The sequence below is a fragment of the Acomys minous genome (genome assembly GCF_964271855.1).
Source record: "Acomys minous genome assembly, chromosome: 12".
In the NCBI taxonomy this organism is placed as follows: Eukaryota; Metazoa; Chordata; class Mammalia; order Rodentia; family Muridae; genus Acomys; species Acomys minous.
Window position 1 is genome coordinate 67,267,608 of NC_140493.1, and position 25,945 is coordinate 67,293,552.

Here is a 25,945-nt window from a genome sequence, read left to right on the forward strand (position 1 = left end):
AAGGCCAACCTCAGAACTCCCCATGGTCCTGAATAAGTCCCCTTCTGCAGGCCTCTCTGAGAAGGATGGACTTGCAGGCCCTTCCTGTCCCCATAGAAGCCACCTATAACTCCTGCTTGTGTTGGAGTAGGCTTACTGGGAAGTCCTCCAGATCTGCCTGGTAGGTTTTATCCTATTCTGAGCATCCCCATGGATACCTGCGATTAACAGGTACCGGTTTATGTCTAAGACAGAGGACCCCACAGTATCAGGATGTGTGTGCATCCTAACTTTAGTCTTAACCCTAACCTTAGCCCTAACCGTAACCTTAGCCCTAAGCCTAACCTTAGTCCTAACCTACTCCTTAGCCCTAACCTTAGCCCTAGTCCTAAGTAAGCACTGCTATCTTAGAAACAAAGCATCATCTTGCAGAAAGAAAGAGTTTGTTTTGTTTTGTTGTTTTGTTTTTCAGGAACAAGCTCCTGACATCCACCTTGTGGGAACTCCTACTGTCCCTACTCCACAAATGAGGAAGGTAAAGCTCAGAAAACTCACTAAACAGCTAAGAAGCCCCTCCATCCCTGGAAGACTGACTCCAGAAACTGGGAAGTTATCCACTCCATAGGATCTGATTAGTGTGAAGAATCCCCTTAAGGACCAGGTCACGGGGACTGCGTTGGCATCCATGCCAGTGGGGGATCATGGGAGCAGTGTGAAGATCTGGAAAGGGGTCTGGAGCTGCAGAATCAAAGGAGAAAGGAAAGAGGTGCCCAGGGAGCCCCACTGTCCTGACCTGCCCACTCAAAGGAGAAAGGGTACAAGGTCCTGGAAGCCTGGAGACCAACCAAGGCCTGCGGCTCAGGCTCCGTTCTAGCTGGTGTATGTCAGCTTGACACTGCAGTCATTCTGGAAGAGAAAACGCCCTCCGCCCCCCTCACCAGGCTACTTGTTGAGATTAGCATGGAAAAGCCATGCCACCCCTGGGTCCTGGGTGCTGTAAGAGAGCAGGCTGAGCAAGCCATGAGGATCAAGCTGGGAAGCAGCACTATCCATGGCCTCTGCGTCAGCTCCTGCCTCCAGGCTCCTGTCCTGGTCCTGCTCCGACTTCCCGCGGTGAGAGACCGTGATGCGGAAGGAAGCTGCAGCAAGTCCTTTCCTCCCTAAGCTGCTATTGGTCGCGCAGTGTTTTATCACAGCTATAGAAACCCCAAGACAGGCTCCATTAGAGTTCTAAAAAGCAGGGTTCCTCCCTAGAGCTGCCTGTCAGGAGACCAAGAGTCGGAAGGCGATGGAAACAGGCAAAGTGTCCACAAGCTAGCTCCAGGTTCTCTAAAGAAAAGCCGCGATGGTCTGTTTCTCAAACTGTGGTGATGGTCTGGTGCTCAAACTGTTCCTGTGGGTATCTGTGGTCCCCATCAGGGAAGGGAAGAGATGGGCTTTGGGGAGCCTCTGCCCTTGCCCAGAAGATGCTGTACCAGTCTGTGAGGTGGCGGTTAGGGTAGTGTGGAGCGGTGGTTAGAGCACAGGCTCTGGAGCCTACCACAGGCTTGCCACTGAGCAGCTGCAGGCTCCTCATCAACAGCACAACCTCCTGTGACTATTTCAGGCACAGGTGCCAAAAGTGATTGCTCTCAAATGACAGCTCCAAACGACTATCAGGAGCTTTCCACGGAGCTTGGTTGGACGGGATTCTGAAGTCGTGTGGAAGCTCTCAGGAGAGGGCATCAGGATTGATGCCTGAAATATACACAGGGAAGAAGATGGAGTCCTCAGCTAGAGAGGCTCCATGGCTGGCAGAGACGCTACATGACGCATGGCTGCATATCTATGGCCAGCAGATTTCTTTTTTTTAACTGAGACATCCAAGCAATCCAATGGGGATGTCAAGTCTTCTTGACAGATGATGCTGGAACACTGGGATGCTTGTATGAGGATAAAGGAACTGAGCCTTGACATCAAGCCACACACACATACACACACACACACACACACACACACACACACACACACACACACAAAGTAAGTAGACACGGATCTCCACTGGGCCCAGCATCATCTGTCACTAGAAAAATGCAAATTAAACCACAGTGAGCTGCCAATACACACCCACTGAGGTGTCTAAAACACTAAAGATTGACAAGGGTCAATGCTGGTCAAACTGCAGAGCAGTCTGGACCCAATGGCACGAGTGTCGACATGTACAATGGTGCATCCACTGACAGCCTGTCTGTTTCATATGATATTTAAGAGTCAGAGCAGAGGATATGGCTCAGAGGCAGAATACTTGCCTAGCATGCACAAGCACCACAAGGAAGAAATAATAATAATAATAATAATAATAATAATAATAATAATAATAATAATAATAATAAACTAAAGGTGAAGGCTCAGGTCAGGCATGGAGGCACCTGCCTGGAGTTTCAACACTCAAGAGACTAAGGGAGGCAGATAGTTGCAAGTTTAATGCCAGACTAGCCCACAGAATGAGACTCAGGTCTCAGAGAGAAACAACAAAAAGTTCACTACTCTTCAATGTAGTGACTTTATTTCTTGGCAATCCAAGAAAAAAAAGAAAAAAAGAAGAAAAACCACAAGTCCAAACAAAATTATACTACAGTGGTCACAGCTTTTAGCTATTAGTATATATAGCCCAAACGAAAAAACAACTCAATAATCCCTCAATTGGAACACAAGCAAACCAATTGTGGTGTCTTCATATGACAGAGAAGTGCTCACTAATTCCTTAAAAATGGGGGCGAGCTGACACTGGGAACAAAGTAAAGAGATGAACTAGCCATGGGTCAGTGTGACAAGCTGAGGAGGGAGAGGGTGGCGTGTGTGCAAATAGTGAGCCCAGAAGGAAGGTGAGCTGGAGCCTCAGCCCAAAAGGCGTCCTTCCCACACGCCAAGTTTTGTACAGCTGCCTCACCTGCCACTGAGGGAAAGTGGAAGGAGGGATTAGTGGCCCTGTGGGACAAAGCCCTGAGGGGGCAACATAGGAGCAGATGCTGCACCTCTCTCGGGGGAACCACCTAGCTCCACCACCTTCTTCCCATTTGGGGCTTCAAGGATGACTCTGCCAGGTCAGGTCACAGGCAGAGCAAGCCCTAGAGAAACTGATGTCCAGGAGATGCCTTGGTTTAAGAGGATCTGAGGGTCAGCCCTCATTCCTTCCCCTCCTCAGTTCAGGAAGGTCTGGTCCCCAGCCCTAGGGTGCAGCCTGACCTTGCTTCCTAGGGCCGCTTCTGACTCCCCCTTCATCTCCATCTCTGCCCCTCCTCTCCTTCCCACTAAGAAGCCACTTTTAATCTGTGAGCGTGTCACATGCTGGGCCATATGCTTCCTCTGCTAAGTTGAGGTCCCCTGTAGAGGCTCTTTGAGGGTCAAGGACCAATACTTCTGGGCAGTCCCAGGGGAACCCATACAAAGCCAGGAACCCTGTGGGGGTCTGCTAAATGCCTACCGGTCCTTGTGAACACAAAAATCAAATAAAAATCCTGGCAGCGATCCACTGCACACCCAGGCAGCCAGCCCCCAGCCCCACTCCCAGCCTGCCTTCCCTGCCCATCCTCAGCTTGGGAACTGGGCTCCTGTGTCAGCCCATCTGCTCAGCTTTTTCTCTGCTTCAAATTGGGGGGGTAGGAAATCCCCTAGGAAAACAAGCTGCACAGAGGGAGAGAAGGATTAAGCTGGGACTCTACCTATCTATAAAGGAAATGGACCATCAAATCCCTGACTCAAGCTACCAAAGGAGTACTCTGCATCTGAGGCAGACTGCCCAGAGGGCCAGGTGAGCCTTTCTCTTGCCAGGCGCCTGCTCCGGTGGCAGAAAACTGATGCAAAGAGCTGGGGAGATGGCTCAGTCAGGAAAGTACTTGCCATGTAAGCAGGAGGACTTGAGTTCCATCCCCAGAACACACTAAAAAGCCAGGCATGAGGCCCGCAGATACGGCTCAGCAGGTAAAGGTGCTTGCTGCCAAGCCTAACGACCAGAATTCAATCCCTGAGACCCATGTGGTGGAATGAGAGAATCAACTCCTACAAGTTGTTATGTGACCTCCATACATACACACACACACAGACACACACACAGACACACACACACACACACACACACACACACACACTTAAATAAGCAAACAAATTTAAAGCCAAGTATGGCAGTGTGCACTTTAACCTTAACTCCGGAGAGGCAGAAACACACTACTGGAATAGATAAGGTTCTCTGGGGCTCCCTCCCTGGCCAGCCCCAGCAAGATGGTTTCATGGCTGAGAGCACGGACTGCCCTTTCAAAGGACCTGGGTTCAATCCCCAGTATCCACATGGCCACTCACAACCATCTATAACTGCAGTTCCACTCTCCTCTGCCCTCCACAGGCATTGAACACACAGAGTGCACAGGTATACGTGCAAGCAAAATACCCATACACATCTAATGAAAAGTAAGTAAGTCTAAATATAAATAAATAAAACTGTTTTTAAAGACTCAGACAAAGGCCCAGAGCACACACTCCTTCAATCTGAGGTCTCAGGCTGTCCACAATAATTCATCCACCCAGAAGCCAGGGGTCAAAGGCCACTCCAGGAGCTCAGTGCCAGCCGAAGCAGCAGCAATGACAGCTGAGAACAACCGTGGAACTCTGCATCTGTGCTGAGCAAGTCAGTGTGCTGTGAGCACTGTGGTTTTAAATCCCCGGAAAGCAGCTAACGTCATATAATGGGGAAATTTCCTAGCCGTACACTCAAACCACAGCCACAGAACAAACCATGACAGACACAGAGAGAGCAGATATAACAGACCCTACAGCAGCTCTAAACACGATCTTCGCCCAGAATCTTTAGTGCAAGCCCGGCTCCCTCGGTTCCTAGCTCGGACTCTGCCTTTGGAGTCTGAACACAAAAGTCACAGGCTGGGCTGGTGTGCGCACTCACCCTCCCTCCCTCTCTCCCCCCTACCTCCTTCCCCCTGTCTCTCTCTGTCTCTCTCTCTGTCTCTCTGTCTCTCTCTCTGTCTCTCTCTCTCTCTGTCTCTCTCTCTCTCTCTCTCTCTCTCTCTCTCTGTCTCTCTCTCTCTCTCTCTCTCCACCCTGTCAGTACCTCCACTCACTCCTCAGCACTGCCACCTACTGTCACCCCAACCTCTCTGGAATGTACTTTAGTCATATGCCAGAAACCCCCAGGCCCGCTCTGCTCTGTCTTCCTCTGCACAGTCCACATCAAACTGGGCCTCTCCCAGCAGCTGGCACAACCTTTCTGTGAAATACGTGCTCTTCTCTCTGTGTCTATGCCCAGCTTCTTCCACGGTACCAACCCTAAGAATCTCTCTTCTCCCCACTCTACCCCTTCCCTAGACAGCCACCTTGGGCCTACGAACACAGGAACCACAAACACAACATGAACAACCAGAGCCTCTTCCTCCTCCCTGCTGGGCTACCCCACCTCACAAAATGCTTGCAACAGATTGTGCTGCCTCCAGACCTTGAAACCCTTCTGGCCTCGTCTCTTCAAATCAACCTGCCACCTGAGGACTTTGCGCTCTAACTACTTCCACTGAGCCTGCTGGTGCCAGCGGCACCATCCCACGCTCTTCCCCGGCACATGTGCCGACTCCCGAGCTGTTGTGGCTTGAGCATCCGCCTCGCGGCCGTCAGTCAGGGTGTATGCTCAAGGCTCCGTCACAGCCAGGTGTGGTAGACACCCATGATCTAAGCACTCAGGAGGCCAAAGCAGAAAGCCCGAAGAGTCTGAGTTCCATGGTGAGACCTTGTCTAAAACGAAACAAAAACAAACAAGCAAAAACAAGACAGCACCTCTCCGGTGCCCTTAAATAGGGAAAAATGTTGAAATCTTCAGCAAAACTTCTGCTTGATCTAGAGCCTGTCCTTAGGCCCAGAGTCTCCACCCCTAACTCAGGATGGTCCAGCACTTCTCTGATCTTTTCCAGTTCCTCTCCCTCTCTTTCTACCCCATTTTTGGCATCCCGGGCTGCTCTTTGCTTCTGGTCACCAGAAATGCTGGTAAGACGCAGATGCCACTGGGCAGTCTGCAGCAGGGCCTGAGACTACGTTCCTGAGATGCCCAGAGACACTGAAAACGTGGCTGGTCCCTTTGCCTCACTTTGAATAGCAAGGGTCATGAGCGCACTGGTGCTGCTGCCTCTAGCTCAGTGTTAAGTCCTCCTCAACTCCCAGGGCCCAGCTGAAACAGCATTTCCTCAAAGAAGCCCCTTCTGTGTCCCTCCAAGATCTCCGCCCCTTTATCCTTCCTGAGTGATGTGGAGCTGCCCCGGCCCCCCCCCAGCCCCGCCCAAGAATGTCCCCGCCCCTAACTTTCCATCCTTCATTCTTGCATTCCCTTTTCAACTCCCTGGGTGGAGAGAAAAGAGACCTAGTTACCTTGTTCACTCCTGGGTCACTAAGCAGCCAGCACTGGACCTGTCTGCCCTGCAGGGGGTCCTGCCTACTCTGTGACCATTTCCCTTCCTTACAACAGTGCTTGGGGTTTTTGCCTTCCAGGGCCACCCCATTCCCTTCTCTCAGTTTCCCTGGTGCAGGTCATAAGCTTCAAGCCTGTCCAATCACAGAGAAATTCCATTTCCCTAGCCAATGACCTTCCTCCCTGGGGCTCTGTCAGAGCTACTGGCAAACGCTGCTCTTGTTCCACGAGAGCTACTTATCCCATGGGAGCTGCTGTCGCCATCCCGCCATCACTGCAGCAGGGCTTCGAGCAAAGAACGAAAACATCAAAGGGGGAAAGAGGCAGACTCCCTCCCTCCCCCCCCCCCATGCAGCCATGCCTGGGAAAGTTCCTAAGCCAATGACGTGAGTAAGCTTCTGTCACTTCCATCCGAGAGTCCTGACTAACGCAATATGCATATAAACACTGGGTGCTGAATGAATTAAATAGTCATGCGAGTGAAGCCTGCCAAGAAAACTCTCTGACTCCTAGACTTCCTCACTCTCCCTATAAACTCTCGCTCTCCGTGAGCAGAGACAATCTTCCCATGAACAACTCCACAACCCAAGGGCTGCAACTCAGGTTGGCCACATCCTCCGCAGCGTTACCCTGTGCCAGCAAAGCACCTCAGCATTACATACTATCCTGGACTAGGCTGACAAAGGTGGCCTGGCTTTGAATGCCCAGACATCCCCTCTACGCCCCCCAAGAAATGAGAGCTGTACCATCCATCTTGTACCCTGCCCACCTCTGGATGCCTGGCCCAGCCAGGCCTCTTCTGCCATCGTCAATATTCTCACAAACGCCACGTGGCCCAGTATGAGACAGACATATGCCACGGGATGATGCTTATCTACTGCCTTTGGGGTGTCATGGCAAAGGGGAGCCACACAGAACAGCAGTGAAGAGATGCCAAATTAATTATTGTGAGTCATCTCAGAGCTGAGCCTCAGTCAGGACTAAGATACCAACAGGCCTTGAGGGCCCTTCAGACAACTTGGAAGACAGGAGACTTCCTCAGATCTAGGCTTTACCCAACGAAGTGTGAAGGTGGAAGTTGGAAGTGGGGGTTGGCCTAGACCGGGGTGCTCATCCCACGGAACCTGGGGTGTAGACTGAAGGCAGAAGGGCATGGAAGTGGAGCACAGTCCCCTTTCTAGGAAGGGCGTGGAATCAAAGATGAGGTTCTCTCCAAAAAAAAAGGATTCTTTCCAACTGAACCCTCAGAACAATTCTCCCACAGAGACTGAAGCAACAGGTGACTTTCCCACAGAGAACAAGGTAACAGAGCCATCCTACAGGGGCCAATCAAATGCTACCCAAGTCCTAGGAGGGCCCACCTAGCTCCCGCCTGTCTTAGATGGCAGCCTCTTTAATACAGTCTGTCCCCATCTACTTCCTACAATATGGACTCCTTGTTCTCAATCCCACAATTCCATGTGGCTTCCCACCAACCCAAGCATGCTGCCAGCCCCACCACAGCCCCAGTCTGTTTCTTCACTGCCCTCTGACACAGATACCCACACCTCAGTCATACTGTCCCCTGCCCCCACCCCCGACTTAATGGGACACCGTGACCCCTCCATGGCCACCATTAGAACGGAAACAGCTGGACTCACAGCTGAAGCAACAAGCTAGGCCGTACGGTGTTCCCAGGCATCATCTCCTTCTCCCTCACCTCCCAACTTTGAGTTTCTTACCTTCATGGTTGGTGGTGCAGTGAGAGGAGGGGACAGTGGCCGTTCTGGGAGGGTCACATCTGAGCTGTTGGCCAGCTCCTGCTTCCTGCAAAGAGACCAAAGCACACAGAAAGCTGTGAGCAAGGGCCTTCGTGAGCCTTCCCTCTGTGACCCAAGAGATGGCGCAGAGAACTGGAGCTGACTGCACTTCTTCGCTAGGATATCCTAACACTGAAAGCAGTACTGAGCAAGGGCAGGCCCTGGTCCATCAGCATCCTCTGAGGACATGTAAGTCCTCAGGTGCATGCCAGAATCTCCAAGGATGGAACCCAAGTATCTGATTCAACCCAGATTCCCACATGGTTCTGATGCACCCAAACTCTCAGAACCACCAGTTCTAAAAGGAACGAGGGTCAGAGGGAGACAGGAAAAGGGGTCATCATGTAGGATTCATTTTCCCATGGGCGCCTCTGTCCACTCAGACTCGTGTGTGTGTGTGTGTGTGTGTGTGTGTGTGTGTGTGTGCACACATGCACACATGCACACATGCACACACAAAGGCCCTGGCCACAGACCCAGGCTTGGGAGGACAAGGCTGCCTGGTATAAAAACTACAGGTAAAAACTTATTTTAGTCCCTGTGGGGTAGGACCAGGTTTGAGGCAGCAAAACAGAGTTGTGTCACCATGGAAACGCTGCTCTCACACACTCCCCACTTCCCATCTGGTCCTTGCTGGTGACCAGGGAGAGCTTGTTCGCTGTCCCATCACCAGGCAGACTGCTTAGGTTGGGAGAAACCTCCACAGCAAGTTACACAACAGGGCCATCTGGGCAGAGATGGGGGATTCCCCCAGTGGGCCAGGAACTCTGATGTGCCCTGGCGGGGAGGAATGGAAAGGCAGGACAATCGTATTGAGAACCGACAGAGATGGCAACTGAGCTCTTAAAGCCCCCAGCTTCACAGGAGCCCCACCCTGAAGCACCCAACAGTCAGCCCACCATTCCCCACCATCCTTCCTCCCAGCCTGTGTCCTAGTGGGGACAGCCCCAGCCCAGGCTGCTTCATGGAGGAAATCCACGTTCCTTAAGAGTCATGCTCCCCAGCTATCCTCAGAGAAGTCACAACCCTGAGCCTAGATAGGGTCTTATACCGGCTCCCCCAAGACCTCAGTCTAACACCTCTTGAGAAGCCAGGCTAGGGACAGGGCCGTGCTGGCTGACACAGAGCTCCGTGCTTCCCTTGCAGCCAGCTACCCACTCTGTCCTCTAAGCAGCCAGACAGGGAGGCTGGTGAGCATCTGGCTTGGTTCAGGATCCACATGATTCCACCAACCTCAGGCCTGGCCAGCCCCCTTTCCTCTGCCTGCCGCCATCCTTACTGCTTCCTGCACCTTGGTTATAAATACTTAAGATAATTGGAGTGGAAGATGTCTCTTCCTTCTTGGTCTGTTACTGGTCCAAGAACCAGAAAGGACAAGATTCAGCACACACAGACACACACACACAGACACACGTGCACATGCACACACACACACACACACACACACACACACACACACAAATGCAGCAGCTTTGTTTTCTGCCTCTCAACATAAGCTACCAGCTTTGCTTTCCATATATCAACTCAGATGTGGCTACTGCTCTACCCTCACCTGCCTCTCATCAACTCTGGTCCAACACAGCCTCTGCCCTCTGCCCTCTGCCCTCTGCCCTCTGCCCTCTGCCCTCTGCCCTCTTTCAAGCAGCCACTGCTTTTTTTTTTTTTTTTTGATGAGCCAATCCCCTAAGAGCCAGAAAGGGGAATAGGGTGGGAAATAGCACACTCAGGTACCCTGAGGCAAAGATAAGGGCACCTCAGCCAGGCTCACTGTGCACGCCTCTAATATCAGCACCCTAGGAGGCAGAGGCAGGCAGATCACTGTGAGTTCGCGGCCAGCCTGGTCTACACAGTGAGTCCAGGACAGCCAAGGATACACAGAGAACTATGCCAAAAAGAAAAGAAAAAAAGAAAAGATAAGGGCACCTGTCTTGAGAGCTGGGACAAGAGGCAAATCTTCCATGAAACAATGCAGGCTGCTCTGCACTCAACTGAGAACTTCCAGCCCATGCTTCTAGAGATGATTTATGGAGATGACTTATGACCTTATCTGACAGAAGCCAGGGATCTCCAGTGACAACCCCAAGGAGAGTGATGTCATCGGATTGTGACATCACTGATCCAGGGACACGCTATATACACAGTCATGCAATGGAGTTCCATGTGCACACCCATGGAGTTGGAGTAAATGCAATTATTGTCCAAGACCTAGGAGCCCTCAGCCTTTTCCATACACCAGCCTGCTTCCCCTGGATGCCGGATGGGCAACCGAGACCAGGGAGGGATGAGGACCACCGAGTAGAAACACCTCCAGTCAGAAGGACTTCCCACGTAATAGTGGGGCAGGAGAGCACACTTGTGGCCAACAGGTTACTTCTGCCTCCCAAGCTGGGTCTAGGGGTCCAGAGGGGTGGGAGATGGACAAAAGGATGGCTGCTGTCCACTAAAAGACTTGGCATACACATGCGCCTTTAGTCATACGTCAGAATCCACCTTGCCTTTGTATATAGATGACTTCAAGTACACCTATAATAGAGGGACACTCAGGATCCCTTGGCACACTCAGGATCCCTTGGCACACTCAGGATCCCTCGGCACACTCAGGATCCCTCGGCACACTCAGGATCCCTCGGCACACTCAGGATCCCTCGGCACACTCTCGGTTCCATCCCTTCCTCCTATTTAAGTGTTAAATGCCTATTGATAGTCAAACTGTGTCCCACCCCCCAAAAAAAGGTATGTTGACATTTCAACCTGCAGCACCTATGAATAGGGTCTTATTTGAAAACAGCCTCTGCAGATGTAACCGAGTTAAGGTGAGGCCATGAGCTAGGCCTTTAACATGCCCAGGGCCAAGTAAGAAGAGAAGGCAAAGGTTACAGGCCCACATCACACAGTGGCTTGACGGACTTGAATGGAAGGCGATGTGGCTACAGGTGGAGGAGTGCTCGGCGTCGCACCAACCGCCAGGAACTAGAAGAGGCAGGAAGGACCAAGGCCGTCAAGCCCATGTGTTTCTACTGACGCCTTGTTGGAGCCCCACATTCCAGAACTGAGAAACGCCAGTTGCCTCAAGCCAGGCCCGAGAGAAAGCAACACCCAGCAAGCGCTCCTCTCTACCTTTGGCTTTGTGACTGAAAGGCCAGAATGAAGAAGGTGAGATCCCAGCTTCTGCCTCAACCCCGCCCCTTACTCTGATCAGCTGAGCCTGACCTTGTCCTGCCCTAGCCCCCAGGACAATGACATTTACATGTGAGCCAACGCCACCACCCAAAGGGCACCAGGCCAGACCCAGCCACCCGCTGGCACTGAGATAAGATAAGGTGAGTGAGAGCCGCACGCTCGGTGCAGTCCTGTTCTTTCTCTCATACTCGGCAAACACATCACACATGAGTAAGTGAAGCCGATGTGAGTCTATCCAGGCAAAACCTTGGCCACTCTCATTTGTTATAAGCAAAAGGTAAATCATTGTGAGAAGTAACAAGTTTCTCATGAGCCACAGTGTCATGAGCCTGAGATTGAAAACTGCCCTCCCAGTGGCCCAGACAAATAGGAACATATGCTGTATAGACACATGGTCCCATATGTACCTAGGGGATCATGGGAACACATAAAGAGAAGGTACTGGTGATAGGGACAAGTAGAGGAGAGGGGAAGGGGGGAAGATGAAGGGAAGGCAGAGAGGAGGAGGAAGATTTACTCTCAACGGAAACAGGGTGGCATGTGAGCACCAAATGGGCAGGTCACCTGGGGGGGTCCCTGGAGGCACTGCCCACCCAGCAACCCTGCTGCAGAACCCAAGGGGCTAAAGTTGTCTGTTCAGATATTAGCTCCTAGAAGTATAGGGGATCCCAGGGCAGAGAGGAGGGTGCCGGGTGGCCAGAAGAGGCCCCACCTGGCCTTAGCAATCTCAACAGAGAAGGACAGCGGAGCCTGGAGGAGAAACTGGGCAGAGGCCTTGGGAGGTCCCTATGATGGTACCTCATCATCCAGGGTTCATGCTCTACCCTCAGAAGACTGTGACCTGGGCCTCTTGCACACGCACATGGTCTTTTGCACCCCACTAAAGAGAGTGTACTTCACTTAGGATCAAGGCATTCCTGGTTCAAGTTTGGCTCTTCCTGCTGCTCCGTCATGTGACCTGACCTCTCTGCCTCAGTGCCTTCATCTGCAAACGCAGGAGTAGTAATATTCTGAGGAATTAAAAGCAACACTGTGGAATAAAATTAAGAAGTTCTGTGCAAATGTACACTAGGGTAATGACAATAGTGACAATATGATTCACAAAATGGTGATCTGAGACCAGCAAGATGACTCAGAGGGTAAAGCCACAAAGCCTGAGGATCTGGGCTCAGCCTCCAAGGCCCACATTGTAGAAGGCAAGAAACGACTCCCACAAGTTGCCCTCTGACTTCCACTAGCACATCATGGCTCGTGGATACACCAATGTGCACCTGCACACACAGAGGCGTGCGCCTGGGTGCACATTTAATTAAAAAAAAAAAAAAACAAGATATATCAATCAGTAAATAAAACAAAATGGTGACCTAGCTCCAAGTGCAGAAAGAGAAGCCAGGATCCAGGCTGTTTAAATGTCTGGGAAAACACATCTCAAGTCAAGCAACAGTGCTTGCCCCTGGAGATTTACTCTCAGGATCATAGCCTCCCACTGGTTAATAATCAACAGCAGGAAAACACCCACCTAGTAACAGATGGCCCTGGGGCCAGGTGCAAGCCCCCCTCCCCCTCATCCCTACACCTCCCCTTACCCCCCACCCCTCCACCACCCACCACCCAGCAGAGAGTTCTCACAAACCTTCATCTCCCACCACCCCAGCTCCCCAGCCACCCCACAGGCGCTTACACTTACTTTCCAAATTAACCAGACTAGAAGAACACAGACAGCTGTGTGCTTTGAATGGCTTCTCAAGAAAACCAAACAAAAAGGAACGCAAAGCATGAGTCACGGAACTGAAGAGTGGAAGTGACCCAGATGCCTCAGCCGACGAATGGATGGACCAAAAACGCAAGCAGCCTATAGAATAAAATACCGTTTCACCGTTAACTGGGTGATGCGTGGATATACACTATGACACGGACGGACCCTGGACGCATAATGCTAAGCGAAAACAGCCAGTCACAGAGAGGCACGTATTAGACCGGTGGTTCTCAACCTGTGGGTCATGATCCCCTTAGGGGTCAAATGATGTTTTCTCAGGGATCACTTAAGACCACAGGAAAACAAATAATTTTGTGGTTCGGGGGTTGGGGGAGGGGTGTCACCACAACATGAGGGTCACAGCATCAGGAAAGTTGAAAACCACTGCACTAGATGATTCCATTACCATGACAGGTCCAGAACCAGCAAACCCAAAACCAGAATGAGGATGAGTAATTGCCAAGATCCTGAAGGAGGATGGCAAAGGAAGCACGGCTAATAGGTGACTGCAATGTTCCAGAACCAGACTGCCATGCTGACTGTACAGCGTGAGTGTACTAAAGCCTGGGGAACTACACATACTTTCTTCTCTTTTTTTTTTGTTTTTTGTTTTTTTCAGTAATATATTGATTCACTTACTTAACAGCTTACTGAATACCTACTTTTCCCAAGTACAGTTTACTTTTAATCTTTTTATTTTTTTAAAAGATTTATTTATTGTATTTACTGTATATGAGTGCTTTATCTGCAGAAGAGAAGGGGGCATGAGATCACATTATAGATGGTTGTGAGCCACCATGTGGTTGCTGGGAATTGAACTCAGAACCTCTGGAAGCAGGCGGTGCTCTTAACCACTAAGACATCTCTCCAGCCCTTTTAATCTTTTTAAAGATTTGTTTATTTATGTATTATGTATACAGCGTTCTGCCTGCATGTATGCCTGCACACCAGAAAAGGGCAACCGTATAGATGGGTGTGAGCCACCATGTGGTTGCTGGGAATTGAACTAAGGACCTCTGAAAGAGCAGACAGTGCTCTTAACCACTGAGCCATCTGTCCAACCCACTTGTTTTTTTTTTTCACTTTATATCCCGATTGTAGCCCCCTCCCTCGTCTCTTCCCGGTCCCACCCTCCCTCCCTCTCCCCCTCCCTTCTTCCCCTAGTCCTCAGAAAGGGGGAGCCCTCCTCCCCTAACATCTGACCCCAGCCTATCAAGTCTCATCAGGACTGCCTGCATCCTTTTTCTCTGTGGCCTGGCAAGGCTCCCCCACCCCAAGGAGAAGTAATCAATGAACGGGCAACAGAGTCCATGTCACAGACAGCCCCTGCTCCCCATATTAGGGGGCCCACACGGAGACTGAGCTGCCTATCTACTACATCTGAGCAGGAGGTCTAGGTACACAATGTAATACCACTCTGCTATTAAAAAATGAGGAAATCATGAAATTTGCAGGAAAATGGATGGAACTACAAAAGATCCTTCTGAGTGAGGTAACCCAGACCCAGAAAAACACGCATGGTATATACTCACTTATAAGTGGATATTGGCCATATAATACAGGGTAAGCACACTAAAACCCACAGACGTAAAGAAGCTAAATAACAAGGAGGACCCGAGGGAGGATATTTATTTCTCATTCAGAAGGGCAACTTGAACAGACACCAAAAGCGGTTGAAGAGAGGGAACTGGATGGGAACCCCCATAGACATCCTCTGAAAGACTCCACCCAGCAGGAGGCCAAAGCAGATGCTGAGACTCACAGCCAAACTGTGCAGAGCACAGTGGGGGATAGAAGGACCTAGAAGGGACAGGAGGTCCACAAGAAGACCAACAGAGCCAACAAACCAGGACCCAAGGGAGACTGACGCACCAACCAAGGACCGTGCATGGAGGCTACACGTACTTTCAAAGTTTGAGTTTGACAGTCTATGAATTATATCTCAATTTTTGAAAAAGGAACAAGGGACAAGGGACTGGAGGTTCCTGCAGCTCGGTTTCCTCTTCCGCTGCCTTTCAGTCCCCAAGGCCCCGAGTGATGAGCGTGTCCTCGCTCGGTGGCAGAGGTGGTGAAAACACACGGTGCCGAGTGAGGCTTCCTTGCCACTGCCATGGTTGAAAGACCCCTTTCTGCCCCGTGCCCAGTACTCGTAAGCACCTGCAGCCCAACCGAGAGTTAGGAGAAATGTTAGAGATCGAACTTTTCTCAGAATCAACTAGACCTCAGATGACGGACTAACTAAAAACTAGAACCAAACCAGATGCTCCAGGAGAGCTCGGCCTGAGACACAGACAGAACAAAGAGAGGTGGCTAGCAGTCAGACGGATGAGTTGACTCTTGACTCTGCATGCCTCTACAGGACTAGGCTTCATGGGGACAGAGAACCATGCGTCACTGGACATGCTAGGCAGTGCACAGACAACAGGGACTTGGCAGTGGAGGCTGAGGCTTCATGGTCAGAGAGCCTGCCCCAAGCCATGTGTGTCACTCACACCTTTAATCCCAGCACTCAGGAGACAGAGGCAGGCAGATCTCTGAGTTCAAGGCCAGTCTCATCTACAGAATGAGTTCCAGGACAGCCAGCGCTACACAGTGAATCCCTGTCTGGAAAAAAAAAAAACCAAGGATGTGAGGTGGGAAAGCCTGCCGGGCCACGTAGAGACCCAGGACCCAGCAGTATACTCAAATGGCCCTGATTCCAGCACCCAGATATGCTGGGATGTCACCATGAGTGGAAGCCAAGCCTGTGAATGTTTGTCCATGCTAACTGGACCATTTAGAGAGCCAGGCTCCAGCCCTGGGCAGCAGCAGATGCGGGCACTTCCAGAGCACTAGCGCGAGTGTCTGGCAGGCCTGACCTCAATTCCCAGCATCAGCACTGACTAGCTCTGTGGTCAGTTCATTTCCCCTCCGCTGCCTGTCAGCTTCCTCATCTGAAGCGGTGCTAGTTTCCCTACCCTGCCATCTTGAAAAAGGGTTCAGAAGGTCGTCAAAGCAGTGCCCGGATGTAGACAGCCGAAATACAATAGATGATCGCCACAACTACGGTGGGGATTGCGGTTGTCCCAACCGGAAAAAGTACGCCTGATGGAGAACGAGCAAGAAGCCAGTCAGGGAGCAGAGGTGAACAGAAAAGAGCCCAGCTAGATGGCCTAGGTATTTGTAAATTGTTATCTTGAGTCTCGTGAGTCCGTTCCGGGAGCTCGGGGCTGCGAGGGGAAAAAAAGCCCGAAACCTAGTGGCACACACTCCATCGCATCCTCGTGTATGGTCTAAGGTCACCACACGCCTCCATCCTCAGAAGTCAGCTGGGGCTGAGCATGCCCGAAATGGTCAGACACAAGCCCAGAAGAACACGTCAGGAACAGGTCAGGAAGGACAACACACTTACTGACAGGCACTCACAAAGTGCTTACTGCGCATGGCAGGGCCCTATGTAAAGGAAGAGGAGAGGAGGAGCTAACAGAGTTCCCAGGTTCCCTGAGTGGGCAAACAGCAGAGGCCCAGGCTGGGGAGGAAGAGGCCCAGGGTTATACAGGAGCTGCTGAGAGGTATGCTAGGCAAAGGCTCTACAAAAAGCCACAGTCAAGTAGCAAGAGATAGCTGCATCTGGGAACGTGGGAAAGCCTGCTCAAGGCTAGACGGCGCAGGCAGCACCTCTTCAGATGTGTTGGTTACAGATGGCTTTGCTCCTCCCTGGAGAGCCTTGAAGCCCTAAACTGGGGCAAGGGTAGGAGAAAGAGCAGCCATAAGGCACAAGATACAACAGGCCCGATGAGCCATGGAGAGCCAGCTGTGACACCGCCATTGCCCCAGTGAGGGATCCACATAGACAAGTCATTGCTCCTTGACAAGATAAGTCTTTGCAGAGCAAGCAACTTGCAGGGCTGACCAAAGCGCTATAGCTCATGCGTGCGCGAGCAGGCGGCAGCTCCAGGTGGTCCAGCGTGGGCCTCAAGGCCCAGCACGGAAGTGAGAGGCATGGCCTTCGCACCCCAGATCTCTGACACTAAGCCCACAGCTCTTTCCCTTCACCATGAAAAGGGCATCTCTGCCTGGCCTGTGGGCCGCTGCAGGGTGCGAGGGGAAACACCAGCTTGTGCCCCCCTCTCCTCCAGCCTTCTAAACTTCAGTCTTGGCAATCAAGGTAGGCTGTCTCTGCATAGATGGAATGTCTGGGTTCTTTCCAAATATCCAAAGTAATCCAGGCAGAAATGAAAAACACGAACCACCCTAGTGGCACTCCACACTCACATATAAGAGACAAAGAGATATGCATGAGGAAGTACCAGGAGGTCCAGGGAAGAGAGAGCCTGGCTCTACCAGGAGGTAAGTTAAGGTAACAGAGAGAAAGTGACAGCTGTCTTCAAAGGCTGACACCAGCAGTCCCCAAGGGCTTCTCATCAACAACTCACCAACATCCTTTGGAGGAAATATTATTGGTCCCATTATGCAGATGGGGAGACTGAGGCTCAGAGATGTTAAGTAACTTGCTCAAGGTCATGTCACTGGAAAGTAGCAGGGCAAGCCTTGAACGACAGTCGCCTGGCTCCAGAGTCAATGACCCTGACCGCCTCAAGCAAAGCGGGGATTTCCACGTGGCCTTGCTTCCTTGCATGAGGTGCACGCAACCCCGCTGGCTCCCGAGAGTGTGCAGGACAGCCTGCATTGCAACACTCCGGCTTGTACAGGAACGGATTCCGGGCAGGCCATGCTGGTTGCCCTTTTATGGTAATGGCTCCAAGTTGCCTTCAAGAGCGAGTCCATTAAAGCAAAGCGGGGGCCAGTTAAAGGAAGACTTTGGATACTATGATGATAGCAGGGAAGGGGTCGGAGGACAGCAAAGCAGGGGAACACGGGCACTAAGCAATCTGAACTCTACCTGGCTGGTCTGCAAAGCAGGGTCTGGGTGCTCTGCCTGGCTCCAAGAAGTGAGTCTCAGGGCAGCAGAGGAGGAGGCTGGAGGCAGAGAGGGGAAGGAAATGGGAGGAGCAGACTGTGTTCATGGCCAAGGAAATGAAACTATCTGGTTCCTAAGACATTAAAGAGCAAAGCGAAGAGGGCTCGGCTGCTGAAGGTAGACAGAGGAGGATAAGGTAGACTGCAAAAGATCCAGTTCTTAGAAATGTGCGTGCTGGGTGCTTTGACCATAACGCAGACAGGGAAGAACTGAGTCTGCAAAAGGCAGATAACAATGCAATTGCTTCGGCCATGGTGGATGGGGAAAGCACTGGACCCTAACCAGAAGCAGATTCCAGAAACATGAATGTAGGAAAGGAGGGGACCGTGAGAGGAGAGGAGAGGTGGCCCCCAGAGGGCAGGTAGAACTATAAAAGCAAAGGGAACGGGAGAGGAGGCCACAGCAGGCAAGTCAGCTGCTAGACCAGAGCTCCATTTCTCCAGGACTTAAGACATCCCAACCTGGCTGCACCTGTGCCCCGCAGCAGCGCTCGCCACATCATTTGCAAACTGCCAGCAGAGCAGCTTTCCTCACGAGGTCAGCGCCTCCGCTCACCGCCCCGCTACCTGGCCTCAGCTGAGAACTACGTCATGGTCGGAGCAAAGGCAGCCAGCTCACAAGGTCACAGACGGCCTCAGACAAAACACAAAAGCACAAAGTCACAAAGGCATGGGCTATCAGCAGTTTTCCTACCTGGCAAGCATCTCTTAGGCTGGGATGGCAGAGGTGTGAGTGTTCATTTTATGATTCACTCAGTCGGAGTGTATGACATTTATCACAATGAAACATCACTTGTAAATAGCGATAATGTGCTTCCTTTAGGAAACAGAGGTAGCTTGAGCTCAGACCTCTGTAATGGACATGTCAGGCTGACCACACACATCTATCTCACTTCCTCTAAACCCCCTGAAAGTAACAGTGAGGGAAAGGTCTGAATTGCTAAAAACAAATGAAACAGAGGGAGAGGTGGCCCCTATGAAAGAAAGGGTTCTCAGAAGACGGGCAGTGGATGCAAGATGGTGCAAGATGCCCGTGGTGGTGGTGGTGGTGGTGGTGAGAAAGACGCAGCTGAAAGGAGGATGTGTCGCCCTAGAGAACCCAGGAAGGCACCAGGCCCCTATCCTGAGGTGTAGAACCGAAAGATGAGTGCAGCTGGCATTTGCTACTCTGTGGGTTCCTTTTACTCTCTTCCACCCTTTTTAACACCCTAACACTAGATAGGAGAGAAAAAAAAGGATAGAGGAGAGAGGGGGCAAAGTTATCTTTAGACTACTTCCTGCCGATTAGGGGCGTCAGGTTCCTTGTGGAGAGTTTGATCTTTTTCGTCAGGACGTCTAATTTTTTCATCTAGGTTCTTCGCAAACGACTACTTGACAAACAGCAACCCTGCCTCTCAGGGCCCTAGCATGTATATATCCTCTAAAAAGGTCCCAGAATTCCAAGCATCACGCACTGCAGAAACTATCTGCAGCTGGCAAAACAACGCCCCTGCTAGAGCACGAGGCAACTCATAGTCACCTGCTGTCAGGCAGCCTCTTATACCCACACCTGGGGTTAAAAGTTAAACACGCCCCCATAACATTTCTTAGATTTTTTTTTACAAACTTCTCACTGCAGATGAGGGCGAGAGAGACTGATAGACCCTAGAAAGGCTGGACCTATGGAGCCCCTCTCCCCAGCACTTCCCCACTAGCCCAGCGATACACCCCAATCTCTGCAACCCTGGGAAAGTAGCCACTGAGAAAAGATAGCATCTAGGTTTCTCTAGTGGGGAGATCAGCTTGCTAGTGACCACTATCATCCCCATTGCTCTGCACGAAGCCCAGAGAAAGCAAGCCAACTTCCCCCACTAAATTCCCTATCTGCTTCCTAGTGTCCCACTCTTGGACACAGAGAGAAAGCCAAGGGTGACCTGAGGAAATCTCTAACACGGAGCCAAACTAAACAAGAGGAACCTTAAGAAATCAAACAGCGGGATTGGAAACAGGGGGGAGCTTCAAAAACCGGTAGGAATTAATATCTTCAGAGAGGTGAAGATGAGATGTTGCATCCGCGACACATGGAGAAAATCTTATAAAAACAGGACGGTCAGGGTACAAGAGTTAGGACTTGGTGAAGGAGAGGGCTTCAATCCGGCTGTAAAGTGGTTAAATAAATTGACTAATGGGGGAAACCTAAGAAAAGGGACTTGGGAATTAGTTAAATAACTGGGGAGGCAGAGGCAGACATATCTCTGTGAGTTTGAGGCTAGCCTGGTCTACAAAGCAAGTCCAGGACAGCCAAGGCTACACAGAGAAACCCTATATTTGAAGAGGAGGAGGAGGAGGAGGAGGAGGAAGAGAAGGAGGAGAAAAGAAAAAAATGATCAACATTTGCCTAGCCCTAACATGGCAGGGATGGGGGGAGGGATGAAAACACCAAAGGACCTAATATTTGACCAGTGAGAGTTCCAAAGAGAGAGATAATTTTTAAAAGCACTGAGAACAGTAGCTAGAGTTGGTCTTTTGATGAGGCTTATCTCCAGCTAAGGATGCTTTGGATGTACAGGCTGACTGGTGAGGACCATGCTGCACCCTTTCACCTGGAGAGCCTGTACGGAGGGAGACACCCAGCCATTCACGGATGTTCCAAATCTGGGTCCAAACCATAGTCCCTGGCACATGAAGAAGCCATTTTGGACATTTCAGGCCCAGCAAAGAAGCTGGGAACTGAGCCAGAGCCAAGGACCCTAGCGTATGTCCCTAGTGGAGCATCCCAGCCACCTCCAGCTTGTGAACCAGAAAGATGAGGTCCCAGAGATAGCAAAAGTGAAGATGGGTAGCCAGGTAGTGGTGGCGCACGCCTTTAATCCCAACACTCAGGAGACAGACAGAGGCAGGTGGACTTCTGTGAGTTTGAGGCCAGCCTGGTATACAGAGCAAGTTCTGGGATGGCCAGGTCTACATAAAGCAACCCTGTCTCAGGAAGAAAGAAAGAGAGAGAGAGAGAGAGAGAGAGAGAGAGAGAGAGAGAGAAAGAAAGAAAATAAGTGACTGGCACCAGCATGTGAAATAAGCACAGTAAAATGATTATTGTACCATAATAGAAGAAAATTATCAGAGAAACAAAACAAGACTGCCTCCCAGGACTTAGAGTCCTGAGCCTCACAGTCCAAGTGCCCAGGACAATGAATGACACATAATCTACCTAAAGCCTCCTCAGGACACATGGATAAATAAAAATTCAGTGGTCCAGGGAATAAATAGGTATGCTGAGGAATATTAATATGTATCATCAAACTTTGCAGTGACAACTCTAGAATGCAAGGCTATAAAACTATTCAAAATCACTTGAATCTAAAATTTTATACCCAGACTAACTATCAACCAAATATGGGAGTAGCAACAGCAATATTCTAAAATGTCTTCTTTTGGAACAAGAGTTCCAAAAACTGTTTTCCTTTTACAACCTGTCTTGGGAGGCTATAACTGAAAAGCAGCCATCTGTTCAAGGATAGAAGGTTCTAGAGATAAAGCCTCTTTCTAGAAAAAAAAAATACACAGAGTATCTAGTAGATGAAAGCTTTCAAGGGGAAAAACTATCAAAATAATTCCAGTTGAGTAAATTACAATGATAAAACAAAGGAAGGCAGGCACATAGAAACCTGTGTTACTTTAGAAACCCAGAAACATGATTTAATCCTTCATTCTAGGAAAAATAAAAAGTTGTGCAGGAGAGGTAATTTAATCATAGCTTGTTCCATGGCTCGCTAACAATATTCATACTGTCATAATAGTCCGTAAATATTGACCATTGAATGGACCAGTCGGTAGGTTGGTGTCACCTAGAGGACACACTCTGTTGACGTTCTGTGTCTTGCCACACCTAGAGGACACACTCTGTTGCCGTTCTGTGTCTTACCACACCATCACTTCACTCTAAAACCATCTCCCAAATCTTAACAAGCTGGTGGTGATGTATCAGACTAGGGGTTCCATCACTAAATAACTGGTCTCCATGGTGCTGAGTCAGCAGTTCAAGGTAACTGTGTCTGGTCTAGTCAATTTATTATTCTTTATTTTTGAACATCTGCCTCATCAGAGAGACAGACATTTAAGCTGTTCCCCAGCTTTGGGACAGAGCTCCAGGCCCGTGCTCCTGCTGAGGCCTGTGGTGGTGTTGTTGTTGTTGTTGTTGTTGTTGTTGTTGTTGTTGTTGTTGTTGTTGTTGTTGTTTGTGCCCATGGCACATGACTGGAAGATAAATGTCAAAGGCCTGAGCAACCAAGCACGGAACACTCAGCCCACACTGACCAGGACTGCAACCTCAGCTTAATAACACGCTCAGAGCCACTACCGATGAGTCAAGTCCAGGGACAGCAAAGCGCTGACCTCTTCCTGGCCTGTAGGGGCTCCAGCAGATGTGGCCAAACTCTGTGGCTGGAGAGTTAAGGAAAGGGTTTGGCGGACGAGACCGCCCCTGGGTACGCAAGACTTGAGAAGATAAGCAAAAAGCCATGTCCTCGGAGGCCTTGCCCTTTAGTGGGTCTGTCGTGGGGACCCCACCCACTGTCTGCCCCTAGCACGATGCCTGGTAACTGAGTGACCTGGGACTGAATAAACAAGAAACCCCTAAACCCTGACAGCGAGGGGTCTAAGGTCATCTCGGGTCCACTGCAAAGGGTCTGCCCACGACCACTATCTCGGCCACCCGCAACTCTGATCAATAGTCTGAGGCAAAGCCCACCACATCCCCGCCAGTGCAAACTGTTATTAACCTGGAGTCTCTCCGTAGCTTCCTCCTCTCCATAACCAACTGCAGAGATGACAGAAGTGTCCTTGCTCTCCCATCAGCTAACATTTACCTGCCACTGTGTTAAACGCAGTGGGTGTGCTGTTCGATTTGATCTTTGCAGCAGCCTACGGCACAGGTGGAAAACTCTTCTCCCATTTCACAGAAGAAGCCAAGGCTCACAGAGCCTAACTGCCACGGAAATTGGGTGACAGGTCTGAGATTGGAAAGGGCTCGGGAAGACGGGATTTCGTGGATGCCCCTCAGCCCTGGTCTGCAGAAGCCCTGGGGTCATTCATTCTCTCTTCTGTCGGGAGAAGGGCAGCTCATATGCCTTGGGGACACCTTCCTAGACAAGCCTGAGGTCCAAGCAATGCTGTTTAGGGAAGGACCTGGGATGACACGCACCCTTTCCATCTTTTTTTCTTCTTCTTCTTCTTCTTCTTCTTCTTCTTCTTCTTCTTCTTCTTCTTCTTCTTCTTCTTCTTCTTCTTCTATTTTTTTTATTTTTTCCCTACAAGGTCTTACTACATCGATCAGGCTGTCCTGGAACTCACAGAGATCCACCTGCCTCTGTCTCTAGGGAGCTGGGATGAATTAAAGACATGCACCACCACGCTTATTATCTTGCTTTAAGAAAATATTATTTTGATTACTTTCTTATGGCGTATGTGAGTGTTTTGCCTGCATGGATGTGTGAGCAGTACATGGGTGCTGGTGCCTGCAGGAGCAGGAGATGCAGGTGGCTGTGAGCTGCCATGTGGGTGCTAGAAATCAAACAGGTGCTCTTAACCTCTGGGCCAACTCGACTGCCTGAGACTGTTTTTTGTTTTGGTTTGGGTTTTTTTGTTTGTTTGTTTGTTTGTTTGTTTTCCCACCTCTTTTCAAGCCTGAAACCCCTGCACTTCAGTGAGGAGACAACATCTGGAAGGTTGTGAGCCTAAGCCCAGCCTGGGCTATACAGTGAGATTTGTCTCCAAAACCACCAGAGCCAAGGATACAGCTTGCAGTAATGGTTCTCAACCTGTAGGTCACAACCCCTCTGAGGGACAATTGACCCTTGATCAGGAGTCTCGTATCGGATATCCTGCATGTCCGATATTTACATTACAATTCATAACAGTAGCAAACTTACAGTTATGAAGTAGTAATGAAAATAATTTTATGGCTGTGGGGGGGGGGGGAGGGTGTGTCACCACAACATGAGGTCACAGCGTTAGGATGGTCAAGAGCCACTGTAATAACACATTTGCCTCATAGGGTAAGGCCTTGGTGGCTAGCATTCTATTTCTGATCTTTACGTATCCTTCTAATTTTTTTTTTTTACACATTTATTTATTGTAGAGGAGGGCATCCATGTGCCATGGTGCACGTGCAAGTAAAAAAAGAAAAACCCTGTGAGAGTCAGTTCTTTCATTTCATCATGTGGGTCCCTGCACACAAACTCGGGTCCTCCGGTTTGACGGCGAGTGTCTTTACCTGCTGAACCATCCTGCCAGCCGCCTGGTCTTCGCATTTCTACTGTAAATATTAATACATACTCATAAGGGAAATCTTTTTCCAGAGAATCCAAGGGCATCTAATGAAGTAGCTCAGGCAGGGGTTGGGGCCCTGCCACATCTGCTTTCTGTCTCTCTGAAGTGACATGTCAGACGACAGTGTCAGGCCCCAGAGAGCAGGCCCAGCACCTGCCGCAGGGAACGCAGGCTGAGAAAGGACTGGCACTGTGGGCCTTTCTGCTGAATCATTTCTAGCTGCCCTGGTCACTTAAGTGACAAGACGATACATCAACGTCAATAACGCTCGAGGGCCGGCCCTAGAGGCAGAGTTGTTCTCTCCCAGGGGCACTTGAAGGCGGGCTCAGCAGGCAGCTGGAGCCCCAGAAAATGAAGGATCCTTTCCCGGGGCCTCAGGCTCCCCCTCCCAGATCCACTCTGTGCCCCAGTTTGCAAGACCAAATGATGACAGGAAAAGGCCACTCCTAGGTCAGCCAAAAAGTTATCCAAGCAAACAGCAGGCGCAGCTTAATCCCCTCACCAAGGAACAGAGCTTCTTCCCGCCAGAGGTCACAGCTTCAGGACTCGGCTTTGGCGGCCTCTGGCCACGCTCCTGGACTCCGGCTCCGCCCCACATGTCACCTGGCTCCTTTGAACATCTGGAGCCTATTTGTTGAAAGAACTCCTGGGTGAGGGCCCCACAGGGAGGCATGAGGAAGCTTTCCAGGCAGATCCTTCCAGAAATAGGTCTATTTACATACCAGGCTATGGGCACTCGGAGCACGAACTGTCCCACCAGCGCCATGTTGCTGCCAGGGTGCATCCCTATGCACAGACCCTCAGAAACCTGCTCATTTGCATATAACCTAGGTACATCCTCTCGCCCACACTGTTTTAATTTTTCTATTTTCTGTGTGTGTGGATATTTTGCCTGCATGTATGTCTAAGAACATATGAACCACACGTGTGCCTGGTGTGTGGAGGGCAGAAGAGGGTATTGGATCCCTTGAAATTAGTGTTACAGACAGGTATGACCTGTCAAACGGCTGCAGGAACCAAACCGATGTCCTCTGGAGGAGCAAGCATTCTTCATTACCACAGGGCCGTCTCTCCAGCCACGTCCATCCACTGGAAGACGTCTCTGCCTATAATGCCTAACACGGAGCAAGTGTGTGGATTTGTTATGTTGTTTAAGGAATAATGGGAAGAAAAGTCTGCACATACTCAGTAAGGCACTGATATGTGCGTGTCGGTGTGTGTGTGTGATGTGTGTGTGTGATGTGTGTGATGGTGGGTGTGTATATGCTGTGGGGGGTATGTGTGTTTATGTTGTGTGCAGGGTGTGTGTGTGTGTTTGTGTGTGTGTGTAGTGATGGTGAGCGTGTGTTTGTATATGTTGTGAGGGAGGAGTGTTTTCAAACATTTTGAATCTATGGTCGGTTGAATCCAGGAATGTGGTCCCTGTGAATATGGAAGGCAGAAGCCTAACAACTTGCAGTGACTGTGTTTACTACATCATTTTCTCGGCCAAACACAGTTCTGTGAAGCTGAGGAGGATGAAGTATGATG

The 25,945-nt window shown here is 50.4% G+C and overlaps 1 protein-coding gene across 12 annotated transcripts in view; it reads right to left on the reverse strand.

Annotated features, from left to right (window-relative positions):
• RAP1GAP2 (RAP1 GTPase activating protein 2) overlaps positions 1–25,945 on the reverse strand; it is a 238,502-nt gene that overhangs the window by 93,217 nt on the left and 119,340 nt on the right. For 10 of the 12 annotated variants that reach the window (XR_014783449.1, XM_084802775.1, XM_084802783.1 and 7 more), the window contains one exon: positions 8,137–8,221. Coding sequence is in view for 11 of the 12 variants with exons in the window: in XM_084802775.1 (XP_084658901.1) it covers positions 8,137–8,221 (85 nt within the window). In the remaining variant the exon portion in view is untranslated. Of the gene's footprint in view, positions 1–8,136; positions 8,222–17,565; positions 17,670–18,032; positions 18,068–25,945 lie in introns of those variants that run through there. The other 2 variants (XM_084802778.1, XM_084802780.1) reach the window with 2 other exon arrangements.